The sequence below is a fragment of the Bos mutus genome, chromosome 8 (genome assembly GCF_027580195.1).
Source record: "Bos mutus isolate GX-2022 chromosome 8, NWIPB_WYAK_1.1, whole genome shotgun sequence".
NCBI lineage: Eukaryota > Metazoa > Chordata > Mammalia > Artiodactyla > Bovidae > Bos > Bos mutus.
The window spans coordinates 6927760-6943863 of record NC_091624.1 but is presented as its reverse complement, the minus strand read 5'-3'; the positions used below and the strand labels follow the sequence as shown (position 1 = coordinate 6943863).

General features: G+C 44.7%; 1 protein-coding gene across 3 annotated transcripts in view; it reads right to left on the bottom strand.

Annotated features, from left to right (window-relative positions):
• ASTN2 (astrotactin 2) overlaps positions 1–16104 on the bottom strand; it is a 1044864-nt gene that overhangs the window by 416407 nt on the left and 612353 nt on the right. For all 3 annotated transcript variants that reach the window (XM_070375013.1, XM_070375014.1, XM_070375012.1), the window contains one exon: positions 11236–11386. In XM_070375013.1, coding sequence (XP_070231114.1) covers positions 11236–11386 — 151 coding nt within the window. The remainder of the gene's footprint in view (positions 1–11235; positions 11387–16104) is intronic.

Here is a 16104-nt window from a genome sequence, read left to right as displayed (position 1 = left end):
AGAGCCAGACATCCCTGAATGTGAAGTCAAGTGGGCCTTAGAAAGCATCACTATGAAAAAAGCTAGTGGAGGTGATGGAATTCCAGTTGAGCTATTCCAAATCCTGAAAGATGATGCTGTGAAAGTGCTGCACTCAATATGCTAGCATATTTTGAAAACTCAGCAATGGCCACAGGACTGGAAAAGGTCAGTTTTCATTCCAATCCCAAAGAAAGGCAATGCCAAACAATCCTCAAACTACTGCACAATTGCACTCATCTCACATGCTAGTAAAGTAATGCTCAAAATTCTCCAAGCCAGGCTTCAGCAATACGTGAACTGTGAACTTCCTGATGTTCAAGCTGGTTTTAGAAAAGGCAGAGGAACCAGAGATCAAATTGCCAACATCTGCTGGATCATCAAAAAAGCAAGAGAGTTCCAGAAAAATATCTATTTCTGCTTTATTGACTATGCCAAAGACTTTGACTGTGTGGATCACAAGAAACTGTGGAAAATTCTGAAAGAAATGGGAATACCAGACCACCTGATCTGCCTTTTGAGAAATTTGTATGCAGGTCAGGAAGCAACAGTTAGAACTGGACATGGAACAACAGACTGGTTCCAAATAGGAAAAGGAGTATGTCAAGGCTGTATATTGTCACCCTGCTTATTTAACTTATATGCAGAGTACATCATGAGAAACGCTGGCCTGGAAGAAACACAAGCTGGAATCAAGATTGCCGGGAGAAATATCGATAACCTCAGATATGCAGATGACACCACCCTTATGGCAGAAAGTGAAGAGGAACTAAAAAGCCTTTTGATGAAAGTGAAACAGGAGAGTGAAAAAGTTGGCTTAAAGCTCAACATTCAGAAAATGAAGATCATGGCATCTGGTCCCACCACTTCATGGGAAATAGATGGGGAAACAGTGGAAACAGTGTCAGACTTTATTTTTGGGGCTCCAAAATCACTGCAGATGGTGACTGCAGCCACGAAATTAAAAGATGCTTACTCCTTGGAAGGAAAGTTATGACCAACCTAGATATCATATTCAAAAGCAGAGACATTACTTTGCCAACCAAGGTTCGTCTAGTCAAGGCTATGGTTTTTCCTGCGGTCATGTATGGATGTGAGAGTTGGACTGTGAAGAAGGCTGAGCGCCGAAGAATTGATGCCTTTGAACTGTGGTGTTGGAGAAGACTCTTGAGAGTCCCTTGGACTGCAAGGAGATCCAACCAGTCCATTCTGAAGGAGATCAGCCCTGGGATTTCTTTGGAAGGAATGATGCTAAAGCTGAAACTCCAGTACTTTGGCCACCTCATGCGAAGAGTTGACTCATTGGAAAAGACTCTGATGCTGGGAAGGATTGGGGGCAGGAGGAGAAGGGGACGACAGAAGATGAGATGGCTGGATGGCATCACTGACTCGATGGACGTGAGTCTGGGTGAACTCCAGGAGTTGGTGATTGACAGGGAGGGCTGGCGTGCTGTGATTCATGGGGTCGCAAACGAGTCGGACACGACTGAGCGACTGAACTAAACTGAACTGAACGTTTCAAATTGCTAACATGCTCCAACAATCAAATATGATCTTCAGAAAGCCATACATTAAAAATGAACTATAGATTATATCCTAAATAACCATTATTCAATAGAACTTTCTTTTCAAAAATTTTTATTTTGTGCTATAGTTGACTTATAATGTGTTATTTTCAGGTGTACAACAAAGTTATATGTATAGCAAAGTGAGTATATATATATGTATGTGTGTGTGTGTATATATGTGTGTGTGTGTATATATATACATATATATATATATATTTAACTTTGCTTTACTATGCCATCTGGGATATATATATGTCTGAGTAGAGATCCCTGTGCTATACAGTAGATCCTTGTTATCTATTTTATATATAGTTGTGTGTATACATTAAGCCTAAATTCCTAATTTAGCCTTTCCACATACCTTTTCCCTTTGATAACCAAAGGTTTGTTTTCTAAATCTGTGAGTCTGTTTCCTTTCTGTAATAACTTCATTTGTATCATTTTTTAATATCCTATATATAAATGATACCATATGATATTTGTCTTTCTTTGTCTGACCTACTTCACTCAGTATGACAAACTCTAGCTCTATCCAAATTGCTGCACATTAAGATTGTTACACAATAGCAGAAAATTGTAACAATGAAGATGAGCTATAGGCTGACATTTATAAAGGGGCTGAGGAGGATGCATTTTGATCACTGGATTGTCTGGGGTTGAGTCCAATAAAAGTTCCCTTCTGGAGCTGAGAAAACTAGGGTAGCAAGGGAACAGCAGGCGTGAAATGCTTCAGGGCGCAGCAGCTATTCCGAGATGGCGGGCACGTCCTCCACAGGATATCATGATTAAGTGCTTACAGTTTCTCTGGTTTTGCCCTCTATCTTGATTAAAATTTTGCCACGTTCATGCTGCCACACGGAATAAATGGAGCCACAGCTTACTTTTCAAACTGCGTTTTGCTGACATCATTCTATCTGTCACATTTAGACCACTTCTAATAGATAACATTTTCCCCCCACTCTTTAGCACACTGAAGAAGAACACAGTATTCTCTCCCTCCCTCTTTTGATGCTTCATTCATTGCTACTTTCTCCATCCCTGGTCAAGAGGTGAGGGCCTCTTTGGAAATAACTGAAACTCAAAATAACAGGATAATTTTTTATATACCATCTCTGGGATCAGCCTCCCTTCCCATATTATTATACACCTGCATTAGTGTTCTATTGATGGTATAACAAATTGCCATAACTTGGCAGTTTATAAAACACAAATTTATTATCTTGCAGTTCTATAGGCCAGAAGTAAAAAAAAAAAAAAAAAAAAAGCCACTGGGTTAAATTCAAGGTCTCAACAAGGCTACATTCCTTTTCTAGATTAGGTGGCAGGCGAGGGGGAGTCCATTTCCTTGCCTCGTCTAACTTCCAGAGACTTTCCTCAACTTCTAACCCCTTCCTCCAACTCAAGGGACATGAATCTGAGCAAACTTTGGGAGACAATGAAGGACGGGGGAACCTGGCATGCTGCGGTCCTAGGGGCCATAGCGTTGGATATGACTTAGCGACTGAATAACAACAACGAATCTCTTCCTACATCTTCAAAGCCAGTAATGCTGCATCTCTCTGCTGCCGCCTGCTTCCACATTTACGGAGATTGATTATATTGGGCTCATCCTAATAACCCCAAATAGTCAGTCCCTCTCTTCAAAATTTAGCTTATTAGCAACTAAACTCATAAGCGAATGCAATTCTCCTCTGTCATATACAATAACATATTCACAGGATCTAGGCAGTAGAAAGTAGGCATCCTCCTGCCTTCGATACATCCTATGAAAGTGAAAGTGGCTCAGTTGTGTCTGACTCTTTGTGACCCTATGGACTATACAGTCTATGGAATTCTCCAGGCCAGAATACTGGAGTGGGTAGCTTTCCCTTCTCCAGGGGATCTTCCCAGCCCAGGGATCAAACCGGGGTCTCTTGCACTGCAGGCTGATTCTCTACCAGCTGAGCCACAAGGGAAGCCCAAGAATATTGGAATGGGTAGCCTATCCCTTCTCTAGCAAATCTTTCTAACCCAGGAATTGAACCAGGGTCTCCTGCATTGCAGGTGGATTCTTTACTTACTGAGCTATAAGGGAAGCCCCCCAACATCCTATGACCCTCCCCAATTTGGCAGCTGCACACCTGAGGACTACATTATCCCAGGAGAAGATGAGCACAGCAGAACCAGAATGCCAAGCATGAGAAGGCATTTTTTTTCTAATATGTACTTCAGAAATTGAGGTCTAATTAGAACATATATATAAAATAAGCAGAAGAATCTATAATCTGTTAGAGAAGTGGCCTCCCTTCTAGCCATAAAGACTATTTGAGCTGGGAGAAGAGAGGAATGTAGACAGCATATTAAAAAAGTAAAGACATCACTTTGCTGACAAAGGTCCGTATAGTCAAAGCTATGGCCGTTCCAGTAGTCATGTATGGATGTGAGAGTTGAACTATAAAGAAGACTGAATGCCAAAAAATTGATGCTTTTGGTGCTAGAGAAGACTCTTGAGAGTCCCTTAGACTGCAAGGAGATCAAACCAGTCAACCCTAAAGGAAATCAATCATGAATATTCATGGGAAGAACTGATGCTGAAGCTGAAGCTCCAATACTTTGGTCATCTGAAAGAGTGAACTCATTGGAAAAGACCCCTGGGAAAGATTGAGGGTAGGAGGAAAAGAGGGCAAAAGAGGATGAGGTGGGTTGATGGAATCATCAACTCAGTGGACATGAGTTTGAGCAAACTCTGGAAGACAGTGAAGGACAAGGAAGCCTGGTGTGCTGCAATCCATGGGGTCACAAAGAACAGGATGTGACTTAGCAACTGAACAAGAACAAAGAGAGGAATGCTGGGTATTAAACAAGAGGATCTTGTAAAACGGACCCTGTGCTCTGTCCCTGCCAGGCTAATGACATGAGTGGTTGGAGAGGATGTGGGCTGTGGAAAGTCAGGTGGATCTGAGATATCAAGGCAAAGGTGCCTGTGTCTCCTGGATGGTAAATATGGTTGCGTGCTCTTCCTGGTATAAAATCTGCCATCCACAAAGGCCTTCATGGTCTGTCTGGATCAAGACAGCTTCAGTCAGCTTCAGACTCTGAGGTCCACAGGGTTGGCTAGCAGCGCTACCTCACACCCTCCGTAGGCTGTGGAAAGCCTCCGACGGTTGGAACCAACTGACCTCAAATGCTGAGTGGTGGCGATGAAGAGAACATGCCAGCAGATACCAGGATGGGCCACACACCTATGAACTGGGTGGGACAGGGCAGTCCTGCCGTAGGTCAGAAAGGAAGGAGAGTGATGGAGAAGGGCCAGACGAGACAGCGGGGACTAGAATGGAGTTAGTCCGGCATCCCTTCACGGCCGTGCCTTGGAAGTGCATCAGCCTCCGTGAGCTGATATGCTCAGAAGTGAGACACAGAACATCTAACCCGACGAGAACGAAGCTTCCACTGCCATTGGGTGGGCCAGCACATAAATAAATCCAGCTGCAGGAACATTATAGAGAATCAAATACACAATGCTCCTGTGGTCTGTATTGTCCAAGCTATGGTTTTTCCAGTAGTCGTGTACGGATGTAAGAGTTGGACCAGAAAGAAGGCTGAGCACCAAAGAATTGATGCTTTTGAACTGTGGTGCTGGAGAAGACTCTTGATACATCAGTAACGGTGGCCTCCTCATCTCACACAGAAATGGTACTCTGTAAATCTCGAATCATTTCCACTTACATTCTTTGATTTTTCAGAAAACCTATGAGTTCAAGAGCTATTGTTTCCTTTGAAAAACTTAACAACTGAAAGCTAACCAGGTCAATACAGATTCTAAAACTTGACACCGACCAAGTCAGGGCTTAACCCACTTCACCCAGACCAGTCTTCTCTGCAGGGTCCTTTGCTGCCATCTCTTCTCAGCCACAGGGAAGCAACCTGGTTTTGGGGCCTCCATCCTGCCACCTTGTGGTAAAACCTTGGAAAGTCACTCTGCTTCCCACACTGGTGAGAGAACGTACTCGCCAGGTCTGTTGTGAAGACGAATGAATCATCGGATGTAGACATGCCTTGAGAATGCTAAAGTGTTATAAAAATATAAGATATTACTTGTTTTTGCCAGAATAAGTTTCTTAGAAGATGGGCTACAATAAGAAATTTACCTTTCCCAGCATTATGGAGAGTCTACAGAGAAATGAGAGATTTTTAATTTCAGTGTGAAAGTGGGTATTTCCCTGTCTGTTCTAAAGTCATGGAGAAGAGCTTGCCTTCCATCCACTGAGCTCTGAAGTTGCAGCTTTAACATTAGATCCTTAATCTATAGAGGAAGGTCACTGACAACCTCATCAGACTGTTGAATTTTCTCTTAACCTTCAGGGAATGGATGTTCTTTCTCAGTCTCCTCTTACTTTTCCAGTTTACATTAATGAGAGGGGAAAAGAGATAATTCCTGCCTACAGATACAGACACACACACACACACACACACACACACACAGATCTCTGCATTTATGAGGTTTCATTCTTTAGGGACATCTATCCTCAACAAGGAGCTTAATTATTTCAGGAAAGAGAATTGATGAAAAAAGGAGAGAGACAACTTAATCCTTCCAGAAAGATCAGACTCATGTTTTGGAGACAACATGGATCATTTAGAACATTAAAAAAAATTTTTTTTTATCCACTAACCAGCTCTAGTTCAGTTGCTCAGTCATGTCTGACTCTGTGGGCCCATGGACCGCAGCACGCCAGGCCTCCCTGTCCATCAGTAACTCCCGCAGTTTACCCAAACTCATGTCCATTGAGTCGTAATGCCATCCAACCATCTCATCCTCTGTCGTCCCCTTCTCTTCCTGCCTTCAATCTTTCCCAGCATCAGGGTCTTTTCAAATGAGTCAGTTCTTCGCATCAGGTGGCCAAAGTATTGGAGTTTCAGCTTCAACATCAGTCCTTCCAATGAACACCCAGGACTTATCTCCTTTAGGATGGACTGGTTGAATCTCCTTGCAGTCCAAGGGACTCTCAAGAGTTTTCTTCAACACCACAGTTCAAAAGCAACAATTCTTTGGCACTCAGCTTTCTTCACAGCCCAACTCTTGCATCCATACATGACTACTGGAAAAACCGTAGCCTTGACTAGATGGACATCTGTTGACAAAGTAGTGTCTCTGCTTCTTAATATGCTATCTAGGTTGGTCATAACTTTCCTTCCAAGGAGTAAGCGTCTTTTAATTTCATGGCTGCAATCACCATCTGCAGTGATTTTGGATCCCCAAAAAATAAAGTCTGACACTGTTTCCACTGTTTCCCCATCTATTTCCCATGAAGCGATGGGACCGGATGCCATGATCTTAGTTTTCTGAATGTTAAGCATTAAGCTAACTTTTTCACTCTCCTCTTTCACTTTCATCAAGAGGCTCTTTAGTTCCTCTTCACTTTCTGCCATAAGGATGGTGTCATCTGCATATCTGAGGTTTTTGATATTTCTCCCAGCAATCTTGATTCCAGCTTGTGCTTCTTCCAGCCCAACATTTCTCATGATGTACTCTGAGTATAAGTTAAATAAGCAGGGTGACAATATACAGCCTTGACGTACTCCTTTTCCTCTTTGGAACCAGTCCTTTGTTCCATGTCCAGTTCTAACTGTTGCTTCCTGACCTGCATACAGATTTCTCAAGAGGCAGGTCAGGTGGTGTGGTATTCCCATCTCTTTCAGAATTTTCCACAGTTTATTGTGATCCACACAGTCAAAGGCTTTGGCATGGTCAATAAAGCAGAAATAGATGTTTTTCTGGAACTCTCTTGCTTTTATGATGATCCAGCAGATGTTGACAATTTGATCTCTGGTTCTCTGCCTTTTCTAAAACCAGCTTGAACATCTGGTTTTAGAAAGTTCACAGTTCATGTATTGCTGAAGCCTGGCTTGGAGAATTTTGAGCATTACTTTACTAGCGTGTGAGATGAGTGCAACTGTGTGGTAGTTTGAGGATTGTTTGGCATTGCCTTTCTTTGGGATTGGAATGAAAACTGACCTTTTCCAATCCTGTGGCCACTGCTGAGTTTTCCAAATTTGCTAGCATATTGAATGCAGCACTTTCACAGCATCATCTTTCAGGATTTGAAATAGCTCAACTGGAATTCCATCACCTCCACTAGCTTTGTTCATAGTGATGCTTCCTAAGGCCCACTTGACCTCACATACCAGGATGTCTAGCTCTAGGTGAGTGATCACACCATCATGATTATCTGGGTCATGAGGATCTTTTCTGTACAGTTCTTCTGTGTATTCTTGCCACCTCTTCTTAATATCTTCTGCTTCTCTTAGGTCCATACCATTTCTGTCCTTTATTGAGTCCATCTTTGCATGCAATGTTCCTTTGGTATCTAATTTTCTTGAAGAGATCTCTAGTCTTTCCTATTCTATTGTTTTCCTCTATCTTTGCATTGATCGCTGAGGAAGGCTTTCTTATCTCTCCTTGCTATTCTTTGGAACTCTGCATTCAAATGGGTATATCTTTCCTTTCCTCCTTTGCTTTTCATTTCTTGTCTTTTCACAGCTATTTATAAGGTCTCATCACACAGCCATTTTGCTTTTTTGCATTTCTTTTTCTTGGGGATGGTCTTCATCCCTGTCTTTGGTACAATGTCATGAACCTCTGTCTATAGTTCATTAGGCACTCTGTCTATCAGCTCTAGTCCGTTAAAACTATTTCTGACTTCCACTGTATAATAGTAAGGGATTTGATTTAGATCATACCTGAATGGTCTAGTGGTTTTCCCTACCTTCTTCATTTAAGTCTGAATTTGGCAATAAGGAGTTCATGATCAGCTCTAAGACTTGGACAAACCCTCCTCTCTCTCAATGAGCTTCAATCTTCTAACATGCAGCATGGAGGGCTAGTTTGCAAATACTCTGATGTGGACAGCCGCTTATGCACACCCACCCAGCATCCACAAGCTCTCTTCCTGTTGCTAGCTTCCTACTTTTCCTTGAGAGTCTACGCCTTCCCTCAGCTCACTACCACAGAGTTTGGATGCGGCCGCCTCTGACGCACATTCCAGGTTCTGGGATGAGTCTAGTCCTTCCAACCACAGTGACTGGTACAGGGATGGGCATGAGAAACAAGCTGATCCAATCAGATGGAGTTCTGAGTTGGAGGGACTAGGAAAGAGAACTGTGGTACTGGAGAAGATTCTTGAGAGCCCCTTGGACTGCAAGGAGATTAAACCAGTCACTCCTAAAGGAAATGAACCCTGAGTATTCATTGGAAGGACTGATGCTGAACCTGAGCTCCAATCCTTTGGCCACCAGATGTGAAGATCCAGTTCACTGGAAAAGGCCATGGTGCCGGGAAAGACTGAAGGCGAAAAGAGAAAAGCAGAGCAGCAGATGAGATGGTCGGGCAGCATCACCGACTCAGTGGAGAGGAGCTTGACCAAACTCTCAAGTTGGCTTAAGGCAGGCCTGGTACACTGCAGTCCATGGGGTCACAGGAGTTGGATATGACCTAGTGACTGAGCAACAACAACAGAAGGAAAGAGAGGCCAGTGTCCTGCAGGACTCACTGTGTGGAGAAGGTGTGGCTGGCGACAGAGCGGCATGGTCCTGAGAGCAGAGCTGAGAGCAGAGCGATCCCAGTGACACTGTTTGAGCCCCTTAGTCCTACTTACTGGACTTCCATTTGAGTCAATACGTTGCCTCTCTTTGCCTAAAGTAGTTTATATTGGGTTTCTATCACTTATAATTCTAAAAATTCTAATCAATAAAATGTCCATTGCCCACTGGCTTCTGAAGACCTCTTGATCTTTGCATCTGAAATAGTTTTATTGCACTATCTCACCCTCTAGAAGCTTCTTTGTATGGGTTTCCTGGCCCTCATCTATCTCCCCAGAGGCTATGTAGGTGCATTAAGAGCTGACTGTGTAGTCCCTTGGTCTCTTTCAAAGGACCTAGTCCAGAGCTGGAATTTTCATCCGTGGTCTCATTCCTCCCTTCCCGCCCTCTTTCTTTCTTCTTATCTTCTGAGATGGGTACTATTGGGGTGCTGAGCTGAATCAACAGATGCCCTGGATTGTCCCTCAGCTTATTGGGATAGCTCAGCTGGTAAAGAATCCTCCTGCAATGCGGGAGACCTGGGTTCGACCCCTGGGTTGGGAAGATCCCCTGGAGAAGGGAAAGGCTACCCACTCTAGTATTCTGGCCTGGAGAATTCCATGGACTGTATAGTCCATGGGGTTGCAAAGAGTCAGACACGACTGAGCAACTTTCACGTTCACTTTCAAACATGAAAAAAGCCAGTCTGGACTATACATTATCACAGGTGATACAACCCATAAACATACACAAAAACCGCAATGGTTCTCACAAGAGCAGGGTTATTTCTCCATTGGGGAGAGGGGAAAGGCTTCCTGAAGGAGATGGGTCTTGAAAGAAGTCCACTTGTTTCCTACACTGTTAGGAGAGCAAGTCACTGAGGCTGAAAGAAAGGCTTGAGCAAGGCTGAAAGAAAGGCTTGAGCAATGCCTCTGAGGCATTAAACAGTTAAGTGTTCAGGAACAACAACAAATCAGCTCCATTTGGTTTTAGTGTAGAAGGAAGTAAACTGATGGAGAGATTGGAGGGGGGACCAGGCCAGGAATGCCAGGCATTCAGCATGTAGGACGATGCTTCCCAAGTGAGCTTCTAAGGCACCCCCACCTCTCACACACATACACAGTCATTACAGTGCTACAAACTCAGGCTCTGGGGACCGAACCCCCACTATAGAATCAAAACTCCTAGTGTAGCATTTCACCTTCTCCTGGACATTGTACCTGGAATGTGCATTTTAAACAAGCACCCTTGATCATTCCTATACAACGCATCATCCAGTTTGGGACCAACCGTGACACTCACATACCTTCTGTGCTTTTACTGCACATTTGATACTAAAGCTCTGTGCAAACAAGGACACCATCCCCTCCATGGCTTTGCCTCTCCCAGCCCCAGTCTCTTCCCAATGTCCACTGACTCATCATATGAAGCCAATTACAACACCACCTTCTCCAGGAAGCTTTCCTCACACTTTGGATCTCACCTGCTACTTTTCTTCCGAACAGATGCCGTGTTCCCCACTGACTGCACAGAGACAAGACAGGCCCTATCTCACTCCCAAATGGCCTGTGAACTTCCTGGAAGGCTAAATCCCAGCGTCAATACATTGGGGAGGGCAAACGTGTCAACTCATTTCCATTCTGGGAGCCTTTGTACATGATCCTATCCAGAGGTGTTTTCCTGAGTTTTATAAACAGATCTCCTTGAGAGATGCTCACTGTTCATTGACTATGCCCTCAGACTCTTAATCCAAGTAAGAGCTTGCAGTGGTTTAGCGGCTTTTGTACCTGTGGGGTGGGGCAGGGGCAGGGCTGGGGTGTTGGTAAGCCAGAGGCCAGGGGCTCTCGAGGACCGACTGAATAGTGGGCACTAAAGCTCTAATAGCTCATTTCATTCTTCCGACACTTACAGGAGTTACATGTGATCGGGATCCCACTGTCCAGATGAGGAAATCAAGGACAGCAGCCTGATATACTGAAGGCCACAAAGGCAGGAGCTACGACCTTGACCAGCTGCCCCCTCACAGAAGGGGCCTCCCGCTAGCAGCCTTGGTCCCCGGGCCAGCACCATGCTCATGGGCAAGGGCACTTACCACACACCCCGAGGAGTCCACCTGACGGTCAGACACACACTTGAAGTTGCGAGTGCAGCCCCCGTTGTTCCGAGAGCAGTCACGGACGGGCCCGAAGGAGGACAGCAGGTCGTTGATGGTTTCGAAGTAGGTGGACAGCATCGCGTCCTCCCTTGGAGAGAAAGGGGACGGTTAAATCCCAGAGGCATCTGTATCACTGCGTTAAAACTAAGTTTAACGTGCATTACTTTTGAGATCATTATTCATCATATTTGTAATCAAGAAAATGATACAAATGCTTACTTAAAAAGAAAATAAGAAGCAAAGAAAAACAAAAAGAAATAAATTCAATGGTTATACTGTCATATGACATGATGGTTAGTTTTGATAAAGTGAAGTCAAGTCGCTCAGTCATGTCCGACTCTTTGTGACCCCATGGACTGGGGCCTACCAGGCTCCTCCCATGGGATTTTCCGGGGAATGGAGAGTACTGGAGTGGGTTGCCATTTCCTTCTCCAGAGGATCTTCCCCACCCAGGGATCAAACCCGGGTCTCCCGCATTGTAGGCAGACGCTTTACCATCTGAGCCACCAGGGAAGTCCAGTTTTGATAGAGAGGGATATATTTGGAACTTTGCACCCTTTATTTCAATAACCCTCATAATTTTTTAAAGTAGACATACGATTTTCATTTTACCAGTAAGTGAACTGTGATATGATGAAAAAGAAGTGTTATTTACAATAGCCAAGACATGGACGCAACCTGTTTCCATCAGCAGATGGATGACTAAAGTAGTATGTGTACATGATGGAAAGCCACTCGGTCATAAAAAGAGTGAAATCATGCCATTTATGGTAACATGGATGGACCTAGTGAAGTAAGTCACGCAGAGAAAGACAGATGTTACTGAGTGATATCACTTGTGGAATCTAAAAAAAAAATAAAAATGCAAACGAATTTATTCACAAAAGAGAAACACACACAGATGTGGAAAATAAACTTATGGTTACCAAAGGGGAGAGCGGGGGTAGGGATAAATTAGGAGTACAAGATTAACAGATACACACTACGACATATAAAATAAATGGCAAGGATTTACTACAGTGTGTAGGGGACTATATTCATTATCATGTATTAATCTATAATGGAAAATTATCTGAAAAAATATATATATAACTGAATCACTTTGTGGTACTCCTGAAACTAACATAATATTGTAAATCAATTATAATTCAATTAAAAACAGAAGAAAAAGAAAGGTGAAGCGTTTTGCTGATGGCCACCAGCCTGCACTGTGGCAGAATTAAAGTCTGTGCCAAGCTCTATCTGAATACACAGAGAAAGTTCTTCCCTCTACACAATTCTTAACTTGCATTATACATGTTTCTACAGATTCCAGATATCCCCACAGCAACTCTGTAAAATGGGCACGTTCCTAGTATTCCAACTTTGCAGAGATAAGTTGAAACTATGGGAGGTGTGGCACTCACCCCAAATTACACAGCCTATAAACAGGAGAGCCAAGACACAAACACAGAATCTCTGACCCTAGTACCACAGACCTGTATTTTTCAGACTCTTGCCTACAAATCACACCATCAACACCAGTATCATCAGCTGTTGTAAAGATGAGAAGACTCTAGGCAAATGCGTGAGTGAAACTCCCAAGTGAGGTTCACAATAGAATAAGACTAGGTACTATAATCCATGAATCTGCCAAAATTCTATTTGGGAAGAGATAAAAAATGAAAGTTTCTGGATGCTGCTTTCTGGGAAAAGGGCCCCCAAATAAGGAATATCCTAGCCCTGGCTAGGTGATCTATGGTGCATTCATTAGGGTTAGGGCTAGGGTTAGGAGGAGGTTTTATTTGCAGGAGGTTTTATTAAGGGGTCACTACAGGCAGTAAAAAGAGGCACCATATTCTTCCATGATGTATGTCTCATGGAATCCAGAACTAAGAAAGAGGGGACGTGCCAGGGCACGCATGTGTTGTGCAAGGGGGCCAGGGAGCACCCCTAGTGATGTCTCTGGAGCACACCCTTCACCCTTTCTCCCAACCTTCCTCTCCTCAGGCTTGGCGCTCCAGGTTTCAGTCTCCTAGCTTCTTCCCTGACTCCAACCCTATCCCCTTCTGTTCCATCTTTCATCCTGACTACCAGTGAACCTGGTAAATTCCAGCTCTACCTAGATACCCCATGGATCAATAGGTCTCCATTATTTACAGAAGAAAATCTAAATTAGTTTCATTGGCATTCAACATCCTTCATAGTCGGGTTCCTGCCTACCTGTCTGGCTACATTTCACTTTGCCCTCAGAGTCTCCATTCCATAGCCACAGCTTCCTTCTCATTTGCTAAACACACAATCTGAGGCCAGGTTCCCTGCAAACAGATCCTGAAACAGAGTGCTGCTTACAGGAGGGTTGTCGAGGAGCCCTCTTGGGATACAGGAAGCCAGCAAGGCACGACGGGGCAGGGGGAGGCTGTCCTGCCATGTGGTTGAGGCCACGTGGGTCTGCAGCCTCAGGTGGTCCTGGGGGAGCTCTGAAGCTGGAGCGCCCTTTAAAGATGCCCTGAAAGGAGCCAAGGGACCCAGGCCTCTGCATCACCACATCACCGGCTGCCACGTGGAAGGGTGTCCTTGGGACAGGCAGCTCCTTGTGGCTGAGGTAATGCCAGTGAGAGACAGAGCTGTGAGTTTCGGCCACATTCCAGAGGATGGCGGGTCAGCCCTGCAGGGCTCTGAGTGTAGGGCGCACCTTTACCTCCCCGAATCCTCGACCATGCCCTTCTGCCTGGGATGCTCAGCTCCAACTTTTCTCCCCCACAGAATTCCAAGAACCCTCGAAACCATTTGAATCCACGCGTCCGTTCCTTCACCCTTACATTATAGGTGTTTACTGAGTGCTTCCTATGTGCCGGGGAGCATCCTAGGTACTAGGGTTCCAGCAGGGACACTGGACAAAGTCCTCACGTCCAGTGAGCTCACTGTGACCTCCTCAGTGAAACCCTCTCTACATCCCACAAACAGAATCGACTCCTTTTCGCTTTGAGTCCATTGTTTAAATCTATTATTTTATTGATCTTCATCACCAACTCCATAGTTTCCCAAAGAGACTGTAAGCTTCTTGAGTGAAAGGCCCAAGGCTTAGTCATCCCTCTCTATTTATTTTTTAATGTTTTGTTTTATATTGGAGTACAGCTGGCCTTCCCTTGTGGCTCAGCTGGTAAAGAATCCGCCTGCAATGTGGGAGACCTGGGTTCCATCTCTCGGTTAGGAAGAGCCCCTGGAGAAGGGAAAGGCTACCCACCCACCCCAGTATTCCAGCCTGGAGAATTCCATGGACTGCAGGCCATGGGGTCACAAAGAGTCCAGCACAACTGAGTGACATTGACTCAGTCACAGCTGATTAACGAGGCTGTGACAGCTTCATGTGGACAGAAAGGGACTCAGGTGTACATGTACACTATTCATTATCTCCGCAAACTACTCCCCAACCCAGGCTGCACATTGTTCTATTTAAAATGGATAACCAACAAGGACCTACTGTACAGCACAACAGCACAGGTAACTCTGAACAATGATATGGAATCATCCCTCTTTAGCCCCCAGCACTCACCCTGGTAAGACCTTGTGCTAAGTAGGTGTTTTGCAAGAGAAACAAAGAAATTACCAGAAGGCATGGATACAACCACCACCAATCAGTAGTTTTATCATGATTATGTCCAAAGAGGACACTCCCCTGCCTAACCCCAGCTCTGGGTTCCCACCGTAAATCCCTCACGCTCAGGGCTGCAGTAGAGGGCCAAAGAAGAGAAAGCAAGGAGGAGAGCCACCAGCTTATCTATCACTTCCTAACTTTGTACAGAGTGAGGTCAAGGTGGCAGGCGGATGGAGGGAGGCAAGGAACAGTCCCTGAGCTCATGCTCTTGGGAGACTCCCACTTCTCAATCACAGAAAGAGTTGGGAATCCTGGAAAGACATTAACAGTATTAAAATATTAATATCCTTAGAGGGGGAAGAAGGATGATACGTGAGGGGAGGAGATAAAGACAGAGAGAGACAATTTGAGAAAGTGTGAGAGCAAGGAAAGAGACAAACATGCAGAGAATCTGCTAGAAAGAAGGAAGAGAGGCTGAGAGGCGGAAATACAGGCATCCAGAGCAGGATGGGTGCCCAGATGGACGGATGGACTGACAAATGGACAGGTAAACAGAGAGACAGAGAGAGAGAGCAACACAGCCAGAGGAGTGCCACGGAGAGAGAGCTTAAGAGAGGAAGCTGGAGGCAGCGGGGGTGTGTAAAGAAAAAAAGCGCAGATCTAGATTAGGAGAAAGAAACAGAGATTCAAAAAGGAGAAGGTATGCAGGCCAGCAGAATAAATGTCCACGTGTACCGAGATGGAGAGGAGGAGGGGAGGAGAGAAGAGGGAAAGATGGGGAGAGGGGAAGGAGTAGGGGAAGGAGACAGACTCAGGAAGACAGAGAATGAACAGGAAGAAAAAGACACTGCCTGAGTGGAAAGACCACACACAGAGACACGGAGAGCAGAGACAGAAGGACCGAGAGAAACAAAGGAAGAGACAAGAAAAACCAGCAAAAATTGTCACCTTCCAGTGGAACCTGGCGACAGCTCAAGCTATACAAATAAGGAGGCTGTTAGCTTTTCAAAGGATTGATTCTGCATGAACATCCGTTACACCCGGGGAACATTACTTAAAACACAAAGCCCTGACACAGGGGCTGTTACTGAGTTGAGAACAGCAATCGCGTCAGGCTGGGAAAATGAAGTATCTGAAGCACGAGTTACAGAGGGAGCAGGGCAGACGCTGGCATTTTCCGAAGTCAGGACCCAACTCCTCATCCCAGATGCTGAGTGCAGGATCTGGGG